The 24,617-nt window shown below is 40.2% G+C and overlaps 2 protein-coding genes across 23 annotated transcripts in view; both read left to right on the forward strand.

The window, feature by feature from the left end:
- Positions 1-6,170: 6,170 nt before the first annotated feature.
- DCUN1D4 (defective in cullin neddylation 1 domain containing 4) overlaps positions 6,171-24,617 on the forward strand; it is a 37,922-nt gene continuing 19,475 nt past the window's right edge. The window contains exons 1-5 of one of the 22 annotated variants that reach the window (XM_061472497.1): positions 6,171-6,322; positions 16,020-16,090; positions 17,024-17,063; positions 22,890-22,919; positions 24,193-24,307. In XM_061472497.1, coding sequence (XP_061328481.1) covers positions 6,190-6,322; positions 16,020-16,090; positions 17,024-17,063; positions 22,890-22,919; positions 24,193-24,307 — 389 coding nt within the window. In that variant the 5' untranslated portion in view covers positions 6,171-6,189. The other 21 variants (XM_061472388.1, XM_061472513.1, XM_061472526.1 and 18 more) reach the window with 21 other exon arrangements.
- Positions 6,355-24,617, forward strand: part of SPATA18 (spermatogenesis associated 18) — an 84,826-nt gene continuing 66,563 nt past the window's right edge. The window contains exon 1 of the mRNA XM_061472377.1: positions 6,355-6,368. The gene's annotated coding sequence lies outside the window, so the exon portion shown is untranslated. The remainder of the gene's footprint in view (positions 6,369-24,617) is intronic.

The following is a 24,617-nucleotide window of genomic DNA, read 5'->3' on the forward strand; positions in this document are numbered from 1 at the left end:
ATGCTGGTATTTAGTACTGTGTGTCTTTGCAGTAATATCTAAACATACTGTAACTGAAAGGAATAGGACACGTTGCAGGAAAGAGGGTGGGTTTTTTTTCTCCCTCTAATTCTTCACCATGTGCTTTTGAGAACAGCTTGAGCATACTTAATTTTACTGTTTCTCTATGTAAGGAAATACAAGATGTGCCTTTACCCAGGGTTTCTTGTTCTATGGAGTCAGGTAACTGCTGCCATCACCAAGCTTGTCCCTTTATCCTGGTCACCCATCATTTTGCTTCCTTGTTTTTAGAACTGTGTTTCTGAGAGTTGAACACTTCACTGATCTTTGTGGGCAGAGAATAGTTGAAAGGCACTTGAGGAATACACAGTTTCATCTTAAATGGTATTGGAAAGCCTGACTTTGTTAGAATTAACCAGCCATTGTTGGACTCATTTACTTCTCACCTAGAGGTGCTGTTTATCTTTACAAGCCAAAGGAAGTGTATTTAAATTTAGATATACTTTAGGTAGGATTTGAAATCCTCTGACCTTGTTCTCTGCATGAATCTCCAGCAGAGCAGGATAAATTAAGTTTTGGTGTGATGGGATTGACTTTCTTGCGCTTTCAGCAGTTCTCTTATGCAAACAGCAGTAGCTCCTATCCTGCTTCCTCCCAGCCTGCAACAGCAGATGGCACTGGCACTGGTACCAGCATCGCACAGAGGCTCTTCAGTAGCCTCACTTCTATGCAGTATACTCTTGTGCTAGCTCTGATGTGTGGCCAGCCACAGGTTTGCCTTTCCATAAACCATACAAAATATACCATCATCTTGCCACATTACTTAACGTTCTCCACAGGCTGACTCTACGAATAGCTTGTAATGTGAGCAGTTTATTTGTGTGAGATGCAGGAAATGATACTCATAAAAAGACTGAAAATCGCTTAATTTTTTTAACCATTAAAAAATGGAATCAGGATATTTTTCAAGAAGTCAGACACCAAAGCGTGACTTGCGTAACAGGTGAGACTATATGTCATCTCTGTGTGTAATGTCCAAAGCCTGTGAGCATACTTGGATAGATTTTCACACGATTTAGAAATGTTCAGCCTATTAGAAATGTTCATGTAGACACTGACAAAATCTAAAGTTGGGGTGTTCTCTTCTGAGTATCTTGTGTAATTTAGTATTGGTGGATCTGTTCCTTATAATGCCTAATACCAGGCAAGCTAATATTTATGCAAGTGTAAGGAGTAGCAAGTATCTGTTGACATTTGCATTATTTTATTAGAATTACTAAGAAAAGCTATGACCATGAACTGTTTGTATACTGCTTTTACTACTGTGGTTAGAACTGGGAAGCTAAAACTACTACACTTTCTTTGTCCTTGAATCTGCACACTGATTTAATCCTCTGTACCTGACTGGTTTAGAAAAATGTGCAGTACATCTCTCAGTTGCAATCACTATGTTTCAAACTATGAAAGAAATGTGCTAGAACAGGTCCTGCTGCAGGGGTGTGTGACTAATCTTGCTCTTTTCTAATTGTACTTTCTTCATGTCAGCTTTCATAAGACACTATGTTATGAAAGAAAAGGTTTGTGAATGTCTTCATGCATTCATGAAAATATGAATATGTAAAATAAATAGACATTATTTTCTAAAGGTTTGAATTTTTGTGGCAAGTAAAAGGTCTAGACTAAGAATATCTGAGTTCTAAATAATATGTATTCTGCTGTATTCCTAATTCTGCCTGTCTGATGTTCTGTGCAGGTCAGTTAAAGTTTCTAGGAATATACAGGAAGAGACAGCAGTACATCAGGAGCCTACCAGTGGGTACCTGAGAACAAGAAAGATGGACGCTAGGTAACATGTAAGAGAGGAACTTCTGAGACTAATGGTACTGGGTTCTTCAGCGAGGCGGAGACTCAAATCTCCTCTTACATATGCTCCTACTCTGGGGCCTCATGTGAGGCATTTCTATGTGTAGCGTAAGCTTGGCTTCAGGAGCTGTGGCTCTGGTGTTGTCACAGAGCTCTCTGAAACCTGGGAGCTGCAGTTCAAACCTCTGGGGCTGAGAAGGACCTAAAATTGTTATTTCCCATTTTCCAACAGGGTGTAAGAGCACCAAGTTTATTACTAAAGTTGGGGATACCCTTCGGGTTTTGACTGGAGTTGATGTTACTGGAACAAGCTGGGTGCAGCTTCAGTGTGCAGGTGACTAGCTCCCATGCTCTCACTGAAACAGAGTACTGAAGATGTCCAGAGTCCTCTGCTGACAGGGAAGAAGCTTTGTGCCCCCAAAGGTGCTGGTTGTCTTGATCCGTCTCCATGGTTCAGGCAGAAATTCTGAATGCTCCCTGACATAGCTTCCCAATTAGGAATTAAGCAGACTTTTTTTTTTAATTTCAGACTGAAGCTGAAACCCCTATAAATCTAGTTTAAGGATTTAAATATGGGCTAACAGTCTTATGTATGTAAAATTACATTTGTTTGCAGGATGTTACAGAAGGACCTTTGGGGTCAAAATCATATGTCTGGGGCAAGTATAACAGAACAAATGTTTCTACTTAAACGAGGAGCATAGAATGAGTCCACGGGACAGGGCAGTTAAAACGAGCTGAATTGCTGAAGGAGCAGTGGAGTTTATAGAATCTGCAGCTGCTGCTTTCTGCCACCTGAGGTCGTCTTTTATCCCTGATCAGCGCTGGTCTGCTGACACTGCAAGAATAAGGCAAAGTTTAGGTGCTTCATTGTAACTTTGAGGGTGAAAAATCCTTTCAGAAGCATTACTTTCTCATATCTGCAAATGGTTTATGACTGCGATTGTTGGGCTTCTGGTAGACAATTTGTTTCTTTTCTTACAATGCCCTGTACTGTGCTTTGTTGCTGCTTTATCAGCTTTGTTAGTGTTCAGCAAATTATGCTTTGGTAGTGTTTTCATTTTCACTACAGTTCTCTTCTCCCTCTGGCTTATCATATAATGGCTTATGATTCTAGTGCCTAAAATCAACTTTCAAGCTTGTTTCTAAGCAAAGCAAGATGAGTGAAGGTATTTGAGACATGCAGTGGCTTTAGCAATTTGGAGTCTGATACACTTTGGAAACAGAGGGGATCCTTTTTCTCCAAGGTGCTTCTGCACAATGTTTCTGATAGTGGAGAAGATAAAAGTAAGTAAATGGCTCCTCTTTCTCATGTTAGTATTTTTCAGTCTATGGTAGTTTTTTATGTGGTTGTCATTTTAGTCATCAATTACAAAAAAAAAGCAACATAGCCATAAAAAGGCAAGCAACAACAGTTGCTCCTTGATTGAAGTTTTAAGTTTGCTCTAGCAGTGTGCAAACTGGCTGATCCATTTCCCGCCCCTCATCAGTTCTTGGTTTATTATTCCTCACCTGTGTGTTGGTGAGAGCATCTGCACATGTGTGTAGTGAGCCAGATCAGGGTATTCATCTGGCTAGAAAACAAGCAAATAAAACCGAAACAAGTGTTGAGGTTTTTGTTTTGCCTTGGGTTTTCTTTTGCTTTGGGGGGGGCGTTGGAGACAGTCTTCCTCTTTGATCTACCTTGCTATCTAGCTGTACAAGTGTTTGCACTGGCACAAAAGAAAGGATGCCAGGAAGGCTGGGATTAAGAGGCTAATGCTGGAACTGCTTAAGCTGTCTCTGCCCTTGAGACAGTGCTTGATCCACAATGACCTGATTGATCTGTTCTATATAAGATGAAGTATTTCTGCGTTCTGTAAACTCAAGTTTCAGAAAGAAAATACAGGCATGATTTCATAACATCTGCCAGCCTGGAGACTTAAGGCATAATGGTTTACAACTAGTGGTAATACAGGAGATATTTATACCTCCTTCAGGCTGGCATGAAGGTGCATGTTGTAATGGGCCTTGTTCTCATGGGGCAGGCCTTTTCTGGCTGAAGCATACATTCCCTTGTTTAGCAGGCAGAAGCAGAAAACAAAGTCTCTTTTGTGTTTCCCTATGGACTTCTTTGCAGGTCTGGTTCTTAAGGCTCAGGGATTATGCTTGTGCATTCAGCTATTCAAAAGTATTTTGAACTTCTGTTTGTCAAACCTCCAGTATTATTTGCTTTGCACTTACAGCAGGAGTTACAGAAGCTAAAGGCTAAGGAAAGGTTTGTAAGGCCAAGGTAGTATCTTTCATTTTAGACTAATATAAATGGGGGGAGGGGGGGAAAGTACAAACCTTTCTGATTTCAGATACCACCAGATAGTGTTTTTCTGTGCCACCTTTCTTTAGATCTGTATCGGTACACAGCTGTGTAAGGCATTGAAAAAGGTTATTTTTTCAGATTCCATTTTATTCAGATCCAGCAGTCTATGTGCTTTTTATGGTCAACGTGAACAAACAGACACCCCTAAAGGAATTGTTCCTCTCAATCCATAATTAGAACAGATCAGATGAATTGCAACTCAGTGGTGCCCCTATTGGGTATAAGAGCTTGGGATGACACGCACAGATGTGAATGTTTGGCATGTGGGATGTTAGAACTACCCGAGAAGTGAAACCTAGCTTGTACTGCTTTATGATATATATACATGTATATATATCATAATGTATATTTAAGTATATATGTATTTAAAGGTGGTAAAGTATACAGTTGCTATGGTAAAGAAAAGACGGTGCAAGCAGGAAAATATAGAGGCAGGAAGTTCTACAGAAATAGTGTCAAGGTGTTAATGAACAAGTAAGAATTTGAAATAATGCGGTCTTTCTTTGCTCTGACATGGTCTTAGTACATGACTTTTGAAGACAATTTATTTTCTTATGGACTCCCTCTTCTCTGGAAATCAGGCAGTTGAAAACATAAGATGCTGCTCTGCAAAATAAATCAGCTGTACTTGCACATTCTGAGTGTTTCACTCAATTAGGGAAGGCTCATAAAAAGGCTCAGATCTGTTAATTCAGGACTGTGTGCTAATGCATTGCTCCAAAAGGACCATCACCTTAAATCTTGTGCTTCTTCAATTCTGAGTCTTTGACTTTCTTTTAACTTAACCTCTTAGAGGAAGTTTATTTTCATGGGTAATTTCTGTCGTAATAATCCTTCGCTGTGGACTGGCAGTGCTGTAGACGTCTCTTTGCAGGGCGCAAGATGCTGAGCTCGCATGCTAAGCAGCAATGACCTGCAAGGTGTCCTCTGCCTCCAGAATGGGGCCTCTTTCCCCCTGTACTGCAAGGGGGAAAAGCAGGGTGGCTCCATGTGTTAGATGTCTAGAAGTAACTGTGGGGAGGTAGTCACATCTACCTGTGAGGTGCAGCTGAAAACCCATGTTTCCCCACTCACCACCCAGCCTGCTGCTGCCATAACATTGACCCGACAACCCCTGCGGTCAGTTGGCTGTGGCAGGCTGCCCATGCTTCTCCTTGGGTGTAGAGGGAGACAGGAGAAACAAACGTTATCTTTCCAAACTGGCTGGCGATTTGGCCACACTGAAGTTGAGTTTGCAGAGCAGAAGGAGAATGTTGCAGCCCAGCGACCTTTCTCCTTCAGTGCCAGCCGTGACGACAGGGCACCAGCTGCCGCAGGGCACACGTTACGTACGTGTGCAAGCACTTGTTTAGCTGAGCATAGCAGAGCCAAGGCTTACGAGCCTTCGGGCACCCAGCGGCCTGGGCGTGATCCGGACAGCGGAAGCCCAAGGCGGCGGCCCTGAGGCGCTGCGGCCGAGGCTGCCTACCGCCCCTTCAAGACTGAGGCCAGAGAGTCCCCGGGCCGAGCTCTTGCGAACGCGGTCTCGCCGGTGCCCACGCCCTGTCGCGGTCGGTGGGGACCAGCTGCTAGGCCGCAGAACAGCTCCCTGCCCTGGCCGGTGAAGCGTTACTTTCTTGCCCACCGGATGACCGGCCAACCCCTCTGGGGCGGGGCGACCACGGCGGCCCCGCCTTCTACCCCCGCTTAACCAATCGTATCGGGGTGTGGGCGCGGCCCTGAGCCTTGGTAGCCAATCAGAGCCACGGGTGACCCGAAGCGGTGTTCTCTGCACGCGCTTTCAAGGCCAGGGACGACTGTCACCTGCAAAGCCCAGTCAGAGCTCAGGGGGGGCGGGGCCTGCTCGGCCTTCTGCCCAATGGGAGCTCGGGAGCGGGGGAAAGGCGGAGCGGGGCAGGCAGAGGGAGAGTGGCAGGGGCCTCGTGCAGTAGGGGAGCAGAATGTGCGGCCTCTCCGGGCAGCCCGAGCCAATGGGTGCCGCCGGTGGGCGGGGCGGGAGGTGTCTGTGCTTAGGCTCTGTGATTGGGAGAGGGCAGCGGGAGCCGGGTCGGGCAGGGCAGTGTGTGCGCCGCACGAAAATGCACTCGGATGCCGCCGCTGTCAGTGAGTAGCGGCGGGGCCGGGCCGCGCGCTCTCGCCCGCCCGCCCACCGGCGGCGCCACCGGCGGCGCCACCGGCCTGTTTTTTTCCGCCGGCGGGCGCTGTCGCCCGGGTGGGGGCGGTTTGTCCTGCCCCTCACCGAGGAGGCTCGGCCGAACGCGCCGCTGGGGCTCCCGGTGACGGCGGAGGGCGTCAGGCCTGCGGGTGCGGAGCTGGCGGGGAGCGAGGCGGTGCGCGCACCTGGGAGCGGCTCCCCGTGGGGATAGCAGGTGCCCCGCGGCCCTCAGCGGGCTGCTCCGGGAGGGGGGGGGGGGTGGGGGGCGGGAGGGGCTGGGGCTGGACAGGGGTGGCCCGCACAGCAGCGACCGCGGGCGAGGGCAGCAGGACCGGCGGGGGCCGGGGGCGCTCGGAGGGTGTGACGCAGTTTCCCCGACCCGGCTCGCGAGCGGGTGAGGCCGCGGCCGGCCCTCGTGGCTGGCTGCGAGGGAGCCAGGCTGCCAAGGGGAGGGTGGGCGCGGGCTGCGGGGTTGCCCGGCGGCTTCGCCAGGTGGGAGCCGTGTTGCATGTGGGGGGAGGCGGGTGGTGGTTTATTTAGCGGATTCCAGCGGGCCGGTGCAGGAGAAGCGGGCTGTGAAGGGGAATGGGCGCCGCGGCGCATTGTGGGAGGTAGAGTCTCTCCTGCGGCTGCCTCGCGCGGCAGGGCTGTGGGCGGTGGGGCGAGGAACTACAACTTCCAGCAGGCACCGTGGCGGCGCGGTACTCTGCCCCGCCCAGCGCGGCAGGGAGAGTTGCTGCCCGGTACCCGGCGGTCGGCGAGAGCCCCCGGAGGGCTGGAAGCGGGAGGGGCTGCTTCGTCCTTACTCCCCCCTCCTTTCCGTCGTGGGCAGGACGCGGCCCGGGGCAAAGCCCTCAGCTGCGGGGAGGGGGAAGGTGGGGCAGGAGTGGGGGGGTCAGGCCGCCTGTTCTGGAGGTGCGTAGGGAGGGCTTTGTCTCTGTAGCGTTATTTCGTGGCTCCGGTTTCGGAGCAGGCGGGACAGTGGGTAGGGCCCCTGGCGTAGGGGGATTGCACACCTGCGCGGGGATCGGGAACCGGCGCCGTCCCCCCCGCCGGAGAGATGAGGCTGTCTTCCCGGGTACAACGGTGTTCCCGATTCCTGTGAAATCTCCCAGGGACGTGTTCTCACTGTGCGAGGAGTTGCAGCTCTGAGACACGCTTTATTACTGCAGAACTTGCTTATGGGAAAGATAATGAAAATTGAAGCTTTGATCGTACGTTAATGAATGATGGTCTGACTTTTGGACGAAGTCCTGAAAGCAATTATGGAAAGAAATGCTGCATAAGGCCTGGATTTGCTTGAGTCCTCCTGTGTTTTTCAAAATGAGAGATTGGATGGGGCAGCCTGGTAAAGGCTTTAACTCACAACGTTATGTAATTTCTTTAGTGGTTCTCCTTTATTTTACCTTTGTATTTAGGGTTCATTATATGTTGGTGGTTAAGGCTGTTATTACAGCACAAATAACTTCCTCATGATGGAAAAGAATAATTATTCTAGAAAATTCCTTCTGTTCAGTGTCTTTTGTCATGTGCCCTGTCCAAAAAAAAAAAAGGTGCAGGTCTTCGTGTAAGCTACAGTTACAAATATTCCAGTGCTCCCTGGTGTAGGATATTAAGGCTATGTGGTGATTATTTATATATATATATATATAATGTAATTTCTCTGCAGAAAACAACAGTGCTGTTTCTCAACCTTCAGCTGTTACTGGCTTTTCTTTAAAAACGTCCCTTGGAATAATTGGATCTTCCACTTCAATAACTTTTTTTGGCAGAAGGGAGAAGGGGGGCAGTTCATGGCCTTGTATATGTGTTTATTTTAAATAGGAATATTTTCCTCAATTAACTAACTTAATTATCTGTATCTTCATGGTAGTTGTTTTTATTGCTCATTGATCTAAATGCAACAGGAAGTGTTCGTGGCATTTCTTAACACATGCAGAATCTGGTATGACTGTCTCTTGACTGAACATTTCTTTTGAGCCTTCTTAGATTCTTACCTGTTCTAATGATATAAACTGCATTAACATGTTTTTTCTAAGTCTGTTTTACTTTCTGAGACTGAATTTACACTTTTCATGTTACATCAGAAACACGAACTTCTTTCCTGTTGCAAACATTTGCTTAAAAGTTTTTTGCAACTCTGTAATTGGAAATGTCTTCTCTACGCCAGGCCGTGCAATAAGCTGAATTAGACAGGTAAACAGCCTTCCTTTTAGTGCTTCTCTTCATTTTTTGTATCAGGATGAGGTTTCATTTGTGTATTCACAACACTTGATTTAAATTTATTTTTCTCTGAGTGGCTTTTATGCTAACTAAGTGAATTATTAATCCTATATTTTCTTTACTTTTCCCCCATACTTTGACGAGACTGAAAACATACTTTGGGCTTTTTCAAAGCATTATTTCCCAGTTTTGTTTGTGTCTTCAAGCAGCAGAGTAAAACTTGCTTGATTTGCCTGTCCTGTGCTTGCCAAAAACCATTGCAGTAGGAAGTGCGGTACATCCCATGAAAATGTACCATTCTGGTATGCCATTTAAATATTAGAGCATTTAATAGTGTGGTTATTTCTTCTACAGTAAGACTACTAGAAAGGCTTTCCAGCAGAACCCTTATTTTAAATGTGCCAGCATTTTTTTTTATGTCATGCAATTAACTTGTTTTATTTAAAATCATAGGTCTGAGGTTAAACATAGTTTCCCCTTTTGGCTCAACAAGAGATGGAAATAGTTACCAGTTTGATCAGTTATTTATATATATATATATATATATATATATAGTTAGAGCTACAAGGCTTTATATATATACATATATATATATATTGCTGTTAGAACTGCAAGGCTTTAGCTTGCCCATGGGAACCAGCTGATGTGACACATGCTTCTGTGTCTCTTGATGCAGATGTGTGGCTGCAGACTCTAGGACTGTTTGCTGCAGCTGCCCATTACTGCCCATTAGCCATAGGTTATTCCTTCCTTTTCCCTACTGTAAAATGCTTTGTAGGTGCCCTCTCTAATTCACTCAGTCAAATGTATCTAGGTTAGCTTTGGCTGCTTACTTAAAGTGTCTAAACTGGCAGGGTTGATTTTTTTTTTTTTTTTGCCTGAAGTGGATTAGGGAATGCCCACAACCTGTGCTGCTGGCAGGGCTGTGGGGTCAGTAACTTTTGGCAGAGAGAAAGAAGCAAACAGCTGGGGCAGTAACCCTTTTGACTGGCATAGCTGTTCCTAGACTGATGCAGATCCATCATGATGTATACTAGATGGGCATGGTGCTCGACACCCTAGTAGTGTGTACTTGACAGGGTTACATTTCTGCTGAATTAGCTGGAGCATGAGATGCAAAGTTTTTATTAGCTTTATGCCCTTTGTAGGATGCCAAATGACACCTAATCTGGCATGAAGTTAAGAGTAGTGCTGGCAAATGACTCTCAGGCTATAGCAACCAGTAATGCAAAACTAACTTGCTGATTCTTTTTTGAATTAATTTGGTGGTAGAGTAAGATAGACTGGATAAACACTTTTCATCAAATTGGTGTAAAATTAGTTCTGTATTAAATGTTTTATAGCTCAACTTCTTATGTTCTTAATTGTAGACTGAAAAAATGTTCAATGTCCAAGTAACACAGAATCAGTGAAATGCTGTTTGATTTGGTAATACGTGCTTTAGAAATAGATTTCAATTAGCTGTGATTATTCACTGCTTTCACTCCTTCTTTTCCAACTGTGGCTGGTTGCTCTAGCTTTCTGGCAAGAATCTTCATTAGGAATGCTTATCCAATACATTTAGTAGGTACACAAGCAGTATTTGCAGCAACAGAAGCAGATGTTTTTTATAGACAAGACCTAACACTAAATGTATTTCTGGTGCAAAACAAAACACTCAACCAACACGCCTCCAAAAAAAAAAAACCCACCCCAAATCCCCAAGCCTTAAAATCCCCCCATGAGCCAGTGTGCAGGGTTTTTCATCCTATAGGTTAGTGTACCATAGGTTAGCATAGCTCTTACTTGTTCAGAGCCCATTTAAGGTACACAGAAATGCATTTAAAATAACAGTTACACACCTTTTTAACTGCTTAATTTGCTCTAAAATTCTCAATTGACTTTAAACTGCAGTAGTCCTCTTTCTAAACAAGCCTTCAGGTTAGGGTACTTTAAGAATACCTGGGTAGAAGAAGGATTTGTTCCTATGGGGAAAAAAAAAAAGATTAATGGTTTTTCCTATCTATGTAGCATGAAGTAATTTTAAAACACTTTGTTTCAGGTAAAGTGAGTGACTGATTGCATGTGGTACTGAGAGTTGAATGTGAATGTTTACCTAAACCAATAAGTGTTTTTTAGTGTTTATGATTTCAACCGCATTTTGGTGTTTAGGTTTGGGGGTTTTGTTTTTATTTTTCAGTAGCTTGAATCACTCTGTGTTTTGCTTCAGAACATTTTAGGCTGTTGTATTTGGAAAGTGTACACTGATTTTAAGCTGTGGGTTTGAATACTGCTGGTGTCAGCAGTAGCTTTGAGCTTGGTGCAGCTCTGAATGCATGTGTATGCAGGAGAAATGTCCTGCAGCACCATGTCTTTAGTTTTAATGGTTAGGTCCTGTTGCTCCTGAAGCCAGGATGTAGCCTCCCATTTATTGCATGTCCTTATTGTCCAGGCTGGAATTCACTTCTGTTTTCCTTATTTTCTGAGTCGCGTTTAATCCCATCAGATCAAGGGAGACCCTGCTTTTCAAGCAGGGTCTTCTCTGCCTCCCCTTGCCTGCCTGCTTGCTCTTGCCTGATGGACTGAGAGAGATCTCTCCTGCAGGCTGCCCTGCGAAAGGATGTCACTGCCTGTGCAGATTCAGCCACAGACACGTTGGAAATGAATTCTTAATCCTGTCTTTGACAGGAATGCAGAGTCAGCTCCTAGCTGCTCTGTACTGCAGTTTGGGGATCTCACTTTTTAGGTGTGTTGTGATGTTTTTTGTGTAAATGAAAATAATACTGATGCATGTTTTTCTTTTGTTTTCTGCCTTTAGTACTGAATATAGAAATTCTGCTTAAGTATTGAAGGCTTTCAGCAAATGCAGGTTTCAGATCTGAAATTCTAAGTTCATTAATCAATATAAATTGTCTTACTCCTAGGATAAGTCAGTAAGTAGTCTACAGAGCATGAAATGGTTTAGTTCGTAGACAATTAAATGATTCTTTTATGGATAAGTAAAGTTTATTTAAAACTAATTAAGAAGTCAGTACTTTGAGCTATTTCTAGTAATACTTCAAGCCATTAAATGAAAGTAAAATCATAAACATTCCATTTTAATTTTCAGGGATGAGTCTGTCTAGTATGTATTGTCTGAGAAGTTTTTTTTTTCCTGAGAAGGTAACAGGAGATTACCCATGATACTTGTACCAAGTCAGATATATCTTAGCATTAATAAAAATTGCTACTACAACTATTTCTGTAGTTAATACAGAGTTGTATCTGTAGCATTTACATGGCATGTCTGTCTAGAAGTATTTTTAGACCTACTGTTACTGTGAGATTTTTGTGTACTTTCATATTTGTGCAGAAAAATAATCTAGAAACTTTTAAAGGAAACTTAACTACAGCTGCTGATCTGGTTTAGTGCTGTTGTTAATTTTTTACTAGTTCTTTAGTAGATTGCTGTGCACCCTGGAGCCATGTTTTGTCCAAGCTTTAAAGTGATAATTTTGACAGCAGGAACTAAGTTGAAGTTTTTATTCAGGCACGTACATGTCTATGTGCGAGGAGGTGCACAGGCAGAAGTACTCTTTTTTTTTCAGGTATTCATTTGTGGCTTAATTTGAGTAGTTTGACAACACATCATTCCCTCCAGTAAAAAAATGGACTTGACCTTTAAAGTTTTCATTTCAGGTGGGAGAGTATTTGAGTTCAGTTCACCTGTGTAATTTTCTTATATTTCAGATATAGTCAGGTTTTTTTTGTTCATTGGATTTTCTATGTTTGTCTCAATGAGGGGGTGTAGAAAGATTTTTGTGTAGTTTGCTATGGAATCAAGCCCAACAGCTAGCTGTTGTTTCTTTTGCCTCTACATAACTGGCAGGTCTGTAGCATGTAAACGTTAATCTAGAATGTTTTAAAGGTTATTTTTAAACTGTTTGCTCTTTACTGTTAAATTGTATATGAATGTGACTAATTGACTAACGAGACTTTAACGCTTAAGAGTTGATGACCAGATGCGGACAGGGATTAAATTCCATGATACTAGGCTGGCTGTGGCATTTCTTTCCTTTCCAGATTCTGGATTTGCAATTAATTTACTTAAAGGCTTGTTTTGTTGTTTGGGTTTGTTGTTTTTTTGTTTTTGTTTTTTGTTTGTTTTTTTTAGCCATTAAATTCCGAGTTATTGCAAAGTATTAATACCATTTGGAATTTCTTTTCCATCAATACTTGCTAAAGATAAGCTAACATATCCATAAAAAGTAATCAACAAAATATGTATACTTTTTTTGACATACAGCTCTTAAAATCGTAGCAAATGTTCCAGCACATCTCTTCAGTATTCATGAAGCAAGCTGTTTTCTTTCTTTTCATCCCAGGTCAATAAACTCTGTGGTACCTTGCTATAAATTTTTTTTTTTTTTTTTTTTTGCAGGAAAACAAAACCCAAACAAAAATATTTTCACACCAGTTCTTGTATTTAGGTGAAAAATAGCTTCACATGTGATGGCTTTCGTCATGTAGAGCTCATACAACCAGCTGTTGAGTGTGTAGCTTTATGTAATGTATCCTTCTGACAGTGGGGCTTGAGTGGATAGTTGGTTTAACACATTGCTGCTGCCATTAGAGACTGTTTTGCTCCCACTTTGGAGGACTTTTCTTGTTTCTTACTCTAACTTTGCTTATGAGGAGTTACATGTCCTTGGTGATCTGCTTCAGACCCCTGAGCTGTCAGGGTTGGTTTGTTTGTACTTTTTGTGGATAAAATTCCTGAGGTGGTGGGCTGACAGGGGGTTGGCCGGCATAACTTGGAGGCTGCAGAAGCAAGCATAGAAGCTGGGAAGGTGGAGGGGAGAGAGCATGTTGCTGAAGCATATGATGTTGAATCACTTGCTTGTCATGTTGACTGTGCCATTGTCCCTTTGCTGTTTTTCAAGAAGGTGTTATTTAAGCATAGGAGGTATTTTTTTTCAGATTCTGTTTCTTAAAAAGAAGTTTTAGAAATATACCTTTTCAGTGGCATAGGATACTTGGTGTATCTTCCTTGCAGTATAGATACAGCAAATGCTGACCAGTTCAGGAGGTGACCTGAGCTGTAGTTGAACTCCCCTAGTCATTGGCTGCTTGCATTTGCTTTTATAACAGGTACTGCAAAAGAAATCTGTTTCTTGGTTTTGGGTATACCCTTAGTTTGCAAGCTTCCCTTGTGGAAGAAAGAAAACTTTGGACTCTGATCCTCCATATTCATACAGATAAACCAGTCTTCGTGGAACTAAGGTGTGACACTTGTACAAGAGCTGTAAAATATATTTGTGTAACCCCTCCAAGTCCATCGTAATTACGTAACCTATTTTTGAAATAACAGCTTAAAACTGTAAGGATATTTCCAGTGGATGTGTGAAGTGTACTGGTATGAATGGTGTGTTTTGAAGTGCCTGGGAATGTTTTATTTCAAAGGTGATACATAATATACATAAGACTAACTTCAAAATATATTGCTTTTAAGGGTACCATCTATAATTACAATTTAATGTTAGTTTAGAATAAAGCATTTGCTCAACATTTTCAGCTTGTTGCTTCCAGGTATAATTGTTTTCTCTAAAGATTCATGTTCTTTGTAGATTTTAGGCTGAGCAACAAGGGGAATTTTAAAATTCATCTTCCAGAAAGCTTAGTTTGGTCTGGCAGTTACCAAAATAAATCCGTAAATGTTACTTTTTAATCTTTGCCCTTCTCAGAATGGTTTTTATGTTCCCACCGCCTTTTATTTTTATTTTTTAGAATTTCTTTATGTTGAATTGAAGGTTGACTAAGAAAGTCGGGTTTGATTTTCTGCACAATAGTTCTACTTAATAGTGTTTGGCTAGCAAAGGTGGCACTTTATTGAGCACTTAATGCAGATCTTCCTATCAAGACCTGGATTGTCTTCACACAGATCAGTACATCTAAAGTTGAATATGCTTATCTATATGGTACTTCTGACTTAAGAGAAATTGTATTGGTATGTTGGTGAATTTGGGACAATACATTAAAAAATGGGTAGCAATTAGTGAAATGATACTCTGTAGCTAATATAGTAAACGAAATTTATGGTTTCTAAAGGCATCTTTTGAAATTTTGTTTTCTTCACTGTGACAAGATAATTCCATAACAACTTGTAGAAGAACTGCTCTTACAGCAGGCAATTCCTTCAGATCCACTTGTTAACTTCATAGCAGTTTGGTTCACTGATTTGGGGAGCTGATATTTAATGGTTACTTGTGTTTATCCTTAGATTCTGGGTCATCTGAAGTGTATTTTGAGAGCATTTGTTTGAAATGCTAAGGCTGGAAATGTGGGAATTATGTTTGTGACCTTACTTGCATCTTGTATCAGTTACTGGGCAAAACCAATTAAATTTTTCCCAGTAGAAATGCTTTAATGCATTAACTGGCTGGTGACACTTTGCACGTACAGCTTTTCATGTATGGAATAATTTTGCTTGAAATACTTCGCTTGTCATACAGTAAATAGTCTCTATTTAATTAGAGTGTTCTTGCACACAAGTTCTAGTGGGGTAGCTAATTTAGTTTAATGCTATATAGTAGTTGGCTGTCTTTGGTCCCTGTCAGCTGGTCTGTGTGCAGCTTCTGAGTTTCTTGTTGGTTTGTATGCTCTCTGGCTGGATCACCGGTGATGTGTTCATATATTACTTATTATCTACTTTTGTCCTCAACACTTCTAGCAAAAAATAAGGGATTTAAAAGACTAGAGAAAAAGTAGTTTGTCATTTTTGTAACTGCAGCAAACTTAAGTGTTTTATTTTAGGAACATGGGAGCAAAGTTAACATGTATGCTATGGCTTCTTTCCTCAAGTGTTAGAATATTGTATTTTAGGTTTTTATTGGCTCTCATCCTAACAGCTGCTGTGTTACAATCTTTGCTTAGTTATACAAAAGTCATATTTCAACAATGTAAGCACATTCCAGTCACTTAGTTTTGCAAGTAAATTAGTATAAAGGCAGGTACATGTGTATTAATAAAATCAGCTTTTAAAAACCCCTAGCATTTTTAGTAAGGATTTTAGAATGTTATATGGCATTAAGATTGGTTTGGAATAGACGGGATGGAAGCACTGAGTAGGATGGAAATTAGAATGATTCCCAATTTAAAGGGAAAAATAGTAAATATTTATTTTTAATATGATTTTATATTTGGATAGAGTTGGCCATAGTTCTGTTTTGCTGAGGGTGATCCGTGCCTTAAGAAGAAATGTATATCTAGGATGTCTTTTGCAGGTTTCACTTATTCCACTTGTGTTGAAAATGTTGATGCTGAAAAAATGTGGAGGTGGCTTTTACTTTCTAGTTATGTGATGTTTCTCTTAAATGACCACAACATATGAAGATCTCAGTTGCTGCAGCTGGAAATGAGAGAATTTAAAACTTTTCCTATTTTTTTTTTTTTTGTCCCCTCCAGATTTTCAACTGAATTCTCACCTATCAACACTGGCAAATATTCACAAGATTTACCACACCCTCAATAGGCTGGTAATGACTTGCCATTTTGTTTTAGCAGAATAGCTGAGGCTTTAGTCCAGAATGTTTTGTGATTGAAATCATTAAGTGATTACACTTTCAAGAGTTATGACTGTATTTTTGCATGAGAGGCTCTAGGTTTTGAATCTGTTAAGAAATAAGTAGGTACTAGAAAAACATGAAGGATTATACGCTGGGGATCAGAGTGGAGTTTGAGCACTGTTCACTGCAGCATTGAATTTAAATGATATCTCCGCAGAAGAAGTTTTTTTAGATATGTCAAATAATAGTAATCATCATCATTATCCAGCTTCTCATAGTTCTTTTGGAAAACCTCCTGAATGGACAAGCTGTCCTCTTATAGCCATGCAAGGAGTGAAACAGGATTTGTTCGTTTTTTTCTTAAGACTGTCCCTGCTTGTCGGTTGTGCATTTACATTTGTTTTATGGTGGCCATAGCTGGAAATGCTGATATGGCTTTTGTGTGCATACTGCAAATTTAATGGGAAAGTTTTCAGTTTGGTTTTAATCAGTTTTCTTTAGAACAAGTGTGTTTATCTAAAACCATTTCTGTTGTAAACTCAACCTTTTTAATACTGCATTTATTAGTGGAACTGTTCAATACAACAGTGCAAAATTCCTCATCCTATGGATAGTTATTTCCACTTTTGAAACATAGTTTGGTATGTTTTTGATTAAATAACTTGAAAAATATTTTTGAGTTTTTTAAATTTTTTTTTTATTTAAGATTATGCTTGAACTTCTAAGACAAATGTGCAAGGGTAACTTCTTGGATTAATATGAACTGGAAACACAAAGGCTCCGCAGTTTAGCTAGAGGATCCTTAAGTAATTAAGATGAATAGTATCAAATAAAGATTAAAAACATGGCTGAACAATGAAAATCACCATCTTGTTAAACTGTGTCATTCCCACTCTCTTGCAGAATCTGACAGAGGACGTCGGTCAAGACGATCATCAGACAGGTATTTAATAGGGATATAGAAGAAGTAGATTGAAACAATTTAAGCACACTTCATCAAAAAAGTCTCTAACATTGTTGAACATTATATTTTTAGAAAGCCAAAGGAGTTTTTGAACAGAAGTGCCAGAATTTTTTAAAATCTTCTTCAAAACAGATGTTTTTGCTTGTAATTTATCCAGTTGTGAAGGACTCACTCAGACTTAAGCAGCATGTCATTTTACTATTTCTTAGTGTAAATAGTTTAGAAGATGGAAAAAATTCTCACTCCTTGGACTCAACCCATTAGACTAGCAGAATATCCATATTCTTACAGTGCTTTGACTCTCTTGAAAGAGCATCGAGAACAGAGCAGAAGCAAGACTTCTTGTGGCTATTGTGATGCCTGTGACCGAGTTTAAATGCTGTGCTCCAAACAATCCTGTTTCTTGTGCAGATTTTCAGTTGGTGTCTAAGGACTATTTATTAGGCCAAATCTGTTTTCTGTTCCATAAAATGTCATTGTTTTTGAAGGCCTTCATCTCAGGTGCTTCATTATAGCTTGCTGCCATTCTTGATTCATCAGCATTTGTGCTTTGTGGCTTGGTATCTTGCAACTTTTGTTACCTCCTTTTCACTTGTAATTTGTGAGCTGGCATCTTCCTTGATTTCTTTTTCTTCCTTTCTGTGTTTCAGGCATGATACCTAAGGAGGAAGGAAAATAACTTACTGGCTTCAAGCCTTGATCACTCAGCAGAATTGTTCTTTAAAACTGACCATATCTGTCCTACCATCTGTCTCAAAGTTTTTATCTATCCTGAGGTGCTGGCTATGTTTGCTGATGTTAACCTTGAGCGCTTCAAAAAGTGGAGAGAGAGCTGTCAGCTTCTCCTCGAGATTTCTGGGACACACTTATAAATCTAGTACACTCTTAGCCTGGAGCAATGAGAATTGATGCATAGGACCACATTGTTTGGGATCAGATAGAGCTCGCTTGGGGCTTATGTACCCTCTTCCATACAGTGACAGGTGACTTTGTTTCATAGTTGAACTGTCTTACCCTAGCCAGAAAAGGCTTCTGTCAAATATTTCCTTCAGTTTGGTTAGTGATTTGATACTTGAAATTAGCTGATCATGTGTACGAAAAACCTTTGCAGAAAAAGTTCAGGAAGGTAGATCAAAGAGATTTTGTTGTCTGCATGTTAGAATTAATGTCCTCTCCCATCTCCCGATTGAGACTTGGAATTTTCCTCTTTGTGATCCAGTTGCTCAGACTAAATACAGATACATACTGATTCCGTGTTTGAAAATACATTCTTTGCTTACTTTTGATTAGAAAAAGCTGTTGTGAAGCACTGACGTAGTCCCCTTGTGTCACCAATCAATAAGAGTAGGTATGCTTAAGATAATTAGAATTTATCTTATTTCTTGCCTAGCACTTTGTTCATAAAGGTCAGTTGAAGAAACTATCCTCAGAGCCCTGATTACCTCTGCTGGAGAGTTTTGAACATGTTACTGCTCTTAATGAACTGCTTTATACTGACACTTGTTGCTTGATTGCTTTGATTCTGTTCCTTGAATTAAGCTGTTTCAAAAGCCTTAAACATGCCCATTGAATGAGTGGGCACAAAATCCTAGTAAATTTTTACAATATCATAAAAGAACCTTTCAAACGAGGAACAAGTATGAAATGAGGACCAAAAGCAGAGGTTGATACTGGCAGGCTGCCAGTATCAGATTACTTGCAGTATTTCTTATGCTTCTGTCCTACTGTATGTCTCCTGGTAGAGAAAGATGAAGCCCCAGTGTTTGCATAACTCCCAGGTGAATTTGGTCAAAATCTGTGATTGGTTTTCATCATATGAGGACAAATACACAGGCAAGGAGCTATTTTGGCTATTGTGAATATAGCACAATGAAGTCTCCTGTGCCCATTTTTTGTGAGACTTGACACTTCTGAAACATCTTGTTGGACATCCTTATGTAAATTGTTTGATTGTGATGTGCCTAAATTTTTGGAACTTCTCTTTTCCAGTATTACTGACTGCATAGTAAGAAGTGTCCTATTAATAGTGACCTATTAATTTTGTTATGCAGTTTATAGAACTGCATAGATGCTGTGAATTTGAGCTTCTCTGTCCAGAGCTCATTTGAAAGTCATGTTAATAACTGTAGCAACAGATTCTTTGCGTGTTGCCAAACTCATCTCAAAATGTTTGTTTGGGTTTTTTTAGTTTTGGAAATTCTTTTTACACTCTGAATCATCTGGAGCAAGCCTTATCCTTCCAGATAACTGTTTGTTTGACATAATTATCCTGGCTAATGGTATTACACTGTGGGCCCCACTTTTAGGATGACTTAATAAATGCATGTCTAAATTTAGTTGAGATTTCTAAAAGCTATTTAAAAAACCCAAAGTATTTCAATTTTTTTATAATGAACTTTTAATGCATATTGCATTTATTTCAAAGCACTTGTTTCTGAGCTAACTATATGTACTGGACATCTAAATGACTTTAAGCAAATTATATCTTTTATAAGTATTTGACAGATTTCTTTTCTAGAACCAGATCTTAACAAAGAGCTAGAGGGTGGCAGTTGTAAAATTCCTTCAGTGATTTGGGAGCAAAGATGGATCTCGCTTCGAAATTCCAGTCACCTGTATTGATTGCAGTCTCAGAAAATGTGGGATTTTTACCTTTTATTCAGCGCATTCAGTGCCCGTATATATGTCTGAAAAATAAGCTAGGCTGGAATGTCATGGGCCTTACCCTTTTCAGCTGTTTGTAAGGGTAAGAAAGTCAGGCATTCAGATTCTGTAATCAGTACCTTTTTCCTAGTATGTATATGCATTTACTTGGAAAACTCTCTAGAGTTGGAAATAAGTTGGTTTTCTTGTCATAACTACAAATCTAGTAACTTATAATAGCTTAAATTGTGACTGACCTATCCAGACTAAAATGTCTTTAAAAGTGAAAGTAAAATTCCTGTTGTCACCTGGCTTATTTAAAGAAGTAATGCCTTCATTGCTGTTCTTGAAGCTTGTAGGGGAAAAAAAATTACCTTTGCCTCTACTGTTTTTTCTGTTCTTCTGGAGAAAAAGGTCCTCTCCAGTCAAAAGCAATTCTGTAGTGTGGAATTCAAGATAAAGTGATTTTTTCCTTTTACAACAAGATTGCAAGTTTGTTTTATGTTTTGATGAGTATCCTAGTTTTCTCATCTTGTATCTGAAAAATACTGACTGTTAACTTGTGCTTGCTGTGGTCTTGTTGCATCATTAAATGAGCAGCTTTACCCTTCCAATTGCTTCAGCATTCAGTTTCTAATTATTTTTTGTTTGAAACATCCCTCTACTTAAGCTTCAGAAGAGCAGGATTCTTCACAGGCATTATCTAGGGAAAAGGTGGAAGTTATATGTCTGTAAATCACTCCTGCAGGGACCTCCTTGTAGAATTCTTACTATTGACCTGTTTTTTCTTCTTAATTTACTCTGGTTTTGTTGCTTTTCTAGGAGTGTCCCTCTCTTGTGGTGATTATCTTGCATATTGTTTTAGATCTCTTAGGGTGAATTTTGGCTCTTAAGTTGATCTTTCCATGGGTAGCTTTGTCTTCTGCAAATTTGAAAGTGCTGAGTAGAATGTTTGGCAAACAGTGTTTACACTCGGCAGGCTTTTGGCTGATGTTGACCTATTTGGGAGCCATTTGGAGGCTCTATCTTGCAAATGCTCACTTCAAGTGTCAAAAACACAGTGAGAACTAGAAGGGTTCTGCTAATCTTGAGTTGAGACCCAGGAGTAAGAAACATTGAAGATAATCACATCAAGCGGCCCTCGGTAAGTAAAGTTCATGTCAAACTTTGCATGAAGTCAGAGGGAGCTGCATGAATGTTTGCAGATGATCAGACCTTTGAGAAGTGGAATTAATAGTGAAGGACTAGATTGAGAAATTACATGTAGAATTAGAAAGCTCTGTGTAGGAAAGATTAATATCTATGGTACTTAGTGACCTATACTGTAAAATAAGAAATTGCAAGAATTCAACCAAAAAGACCCGAACTCTCCGATAGTTTTTAGCTTTAGATGGAAATGAAAGATTAAAAAGAAAACCAAACCAACAATATTTTCAGAGTTTGTTGCAGGGAAATTATAACTACCCTTCAAATTCAGGGTACTGATTCTAGTAACAAAAGGAAATACTTTCAAAGTAACAGTCTTGTACTGTTTTTTTTTTTAGTACTTTAGAGGTCATTCAGCAGTTAAAACCTAGTGGACTTGGTCCAAGCCTCAGTTATTAAAATATTAAATCTCTAAAAGCATGTACAATATGTTTGTCTACCTGGTGTCTGTGTGTGTGTCTGTGTGTGAGGGGATGTCCATGTGCATTTAATAGCCACTTACCAATTTCTGAGCTATCTCTTTTCTTCCTTTTTCTGTCAGTTTGAGAGCTGCAACTAGACTCATTCAAACCAAGAAAGGGTACAAGTTTTTTTGTATGAGTCATTGAAGAAATTGGGTTACAGTGAATTCTGTTATCAGTATAAGCCTTTAAAACCACTTAAGCCATCTTCCTAAAAATGTCCTGTCATTTAATGAGGAAAACAAGCAGGAATCTTTGGGTTAAATTCTTTGGTTTGTATGGGGTTGCAGATCTGCCAAAATAATTTTCATGTTCTATAACAGTTTTATTTTGACTTTTATTTATTTCATTTTCATCTTTCGCTGTGCTTGTCTTTTCACGGAGGCCTTGCATATTTCTTTTCACAACCAAATAACTAGTAAACTGGACAAACCTGGGATGGGTTGGTGGTTTTTCTTGCATTTTACCAGCATCCAATGCCTGTGATTCTCTTTTTAAAGAAGGGCATTTAAAACCATTGAAATTGCTCTCGAAGGAAGGAGATAGCTACAGGTTGTACTCAAGTACATATGTATTTTTCAAAACAAGGTGTTCATTAGCACACGTTTTCATTTATTAAGTTTAGTGTGTGTCTGAGTCTGGCTGTCTCTGAGCCATCTGTTCTGCTGTCATATTAAGCGTTTTTAGTTTGTGTAGGTTTTTAAAAAATACTGGCAGTCATTGAAAATTGATCTAAAAGCCATAGAGCATTGCACTTTTGATAACTTCTGGGAATACCATTTTGCAGTATCATTAATTTGCAGGCATAATCAGGTGGAACAAATGACATTTTGCAGGTCAGGTTCCTTTGTTTAATCTGGGTAGTAAAATGCATCTGGCGTATTGTGAGTTATTGATGGTCTCTGGCTTACATGTTTCAAATGTATCAAATATTGGTGAGGAGGAGAAGATAAATATTGTTATAGCTAATTTCCTTTTGTAGTGTAGTCCAGAAGTATATTCTCCTGACACATCCATTATGATTTTTTCATGTGATAGTAGTTTATGGGGTATAATGCTTGAAAGTTTTTTGATAACTGGTTAAATAATTTGGTTTTACAATACTCTTAAAACTTTTTTCCTAGAAGTCAGTGTAGATGTTGCCATACTTCCCTGGAGGATGCTGAGGTGGGGGAGCTTCAGCATAAAATGAAAAAGGAATACATAGGAAGAATTAATTGGAAAGAGTATTTCTTGAACTAGAGAGATTGATTTTATTCTTAATAGAAATTAATACAAAGGTAAGACCAAAGAAGGCATAGTAAGTGCAAAAGCTTCATTAATTGAAACCAAATTAGTTCGTCTTGATGTAAAAACTTGTTTGAACATCCTGGCTAATACTAGAAAAATCCTTAGTTTCATATATATAATAGTTTCAGTGCATGTTTAAAATAAAGTACATGTAGCAAAGCCTGTGAGGCTGTAAGGTTCCTTACATGTGTTTCTCCTATAACAGGAGAGAGGCTTTCAAAGATACGAAGAATAGGTAAGCAAAAGATTGCTGTTAGTATTTGTTGGGAATTGGGCCTCTAATTTCAGTCTGCTCCTGTGGTGTCAAAAAGTAGTCAAGGTTTTATTGCTTGCTTTTGTGCTGTGACTTAAAGATTTTGTGGGCATCTTAATAAAGCATAGCTAAACTTGAATGCTGTTGAAGCTAAGAGAAGGCAGCTTAGGCATGCTGAAGTTCTTCATATTTTCTTGCAAGTTTTCTTTGGCATTGCTTTGTGTCTGGATTTTTATACCTCACCTCTTTCTTCCTTTCCTTTTAAAATTCTCTGTGTAACACTTAGAGCTATGATAGCTCTGTGAGCTGCTCTTTCACGCACCTTTCTCAGGTGTCCATGTGGTCTACAGTATACAAAAGTAGGACAAAATTTTGCCTGGAGTGTTAGCTTACTGTTTTCATGAGACAGCAAAAGCAATTTAACGACTTGCTGTGGTCAAAAGGGCTGGTCCTTTGCTCTTTCTTGTGCTAATATACAGAAGGTTGTTATTTTTTGCTTGGGTTAATTATCTACAGGTTTGGTGAGCTCAGCTGGCACACTGAAGAGTCACATAGGAGTATGTAGCTGAGAGAAGAGGAGGGAAAGACTGCTACTTGATTGGCATCAGTGTCTTGAATTGGCTGTTTCCTACCTGGAGACCTTCACTGTTTTGAAAATTATCCAGACCCAAGTGATACAGACAGCCACTTATTTTTTCCTGCGGTGGTTGCTGAATGTCTTTTCCCCTGTCCCATTTCATCCCCCTCCTTCCCCCCAAGAAAACAAAGACAAAAACAACAAACAAAACCTTTCCTACCCCTTCCTCTCTGTGTCATAAAAAACCTTGGGGAAAAGATTCTGTTTTCTAGAGGTAGGTGCTCTAGGCTTTGAGTCACATCTGTATTTCAAAAAGTAATGAACAACATCTACAAGTTCTGATTTGAATAAATGGCTAAAAGTAAGGATGCCTTTTTGAGGACTTAAAATACTTCCTCAGGATAGTCTCAATTCTTGCCTTTTGTTAGACTGAAGTAGCACTGGTACTACTGTACATTTTGGTATAGTGCTTTTGGCCTTAACTGAAATTTGGTCATAAAACACCATGTAAAAGTGAGATGGATTTTGCTATTGAAAGGAGACCATTTCTTTTGTTATTTTTAAATACACTAACTTCCTCCCTTCCATTCCCTTTGTAATATGCCTATTAGTGGACACAGTTTAACTGGTCTGCAACAGTTTCATTTCTTGTACTGGTGTTTTTAATTCCCTCTGTAGGAAGTCTCCGGTCTTGCAGTTCATCAGACTGCTTTAGTAAAGTGATGCCTCCAAGGAAAAAGAGGAGACCTGCAGCAGGAGATGATTTATCTGCTAAGAAAAGTAGACATGATGGGTATGTCATCTTACCATGAGCTAAGACTGATGGAATATCTAAAGTTGAATAGCTGATATGATCATGTTTTTAAATACTAATGGAAATGGTATTCAAATTTGCTTGGTTTCTCAGTATGGAACCATAGCCTGTGATTGCACTGTGGGATATCAAGAAGTACATCAAGGTTCAGCTTGCATCTCACCTTTTTCTAGTTGTACAAGAAGCTCATAGGGAGCTTCTTGTTCTAGTTTTCCTGATGTCAAAGTAGAGATACTTGCTTGTTCAAAAACAGCTTTGAAGAGATACAGTAATATCTTCATGTGTACAT

This window comes from Pezoporus flaviventris, unplaced genomic scaffold, assembly GCF_033815535.1.
Source record: "Pezoporus flaviventris isolate CSIRO_AGI_PZ_B2104156 unplaced genomic scaffold, CSIRO_AGI_Pfla_v1 ptg000002l, whole genome shotgun sequence".
NCBI lineage: Eukaryota > Metazoa > Chordata > Aves > Psittaciformes > Psittacidae > Pezoporus > Pezoporus flaviventris.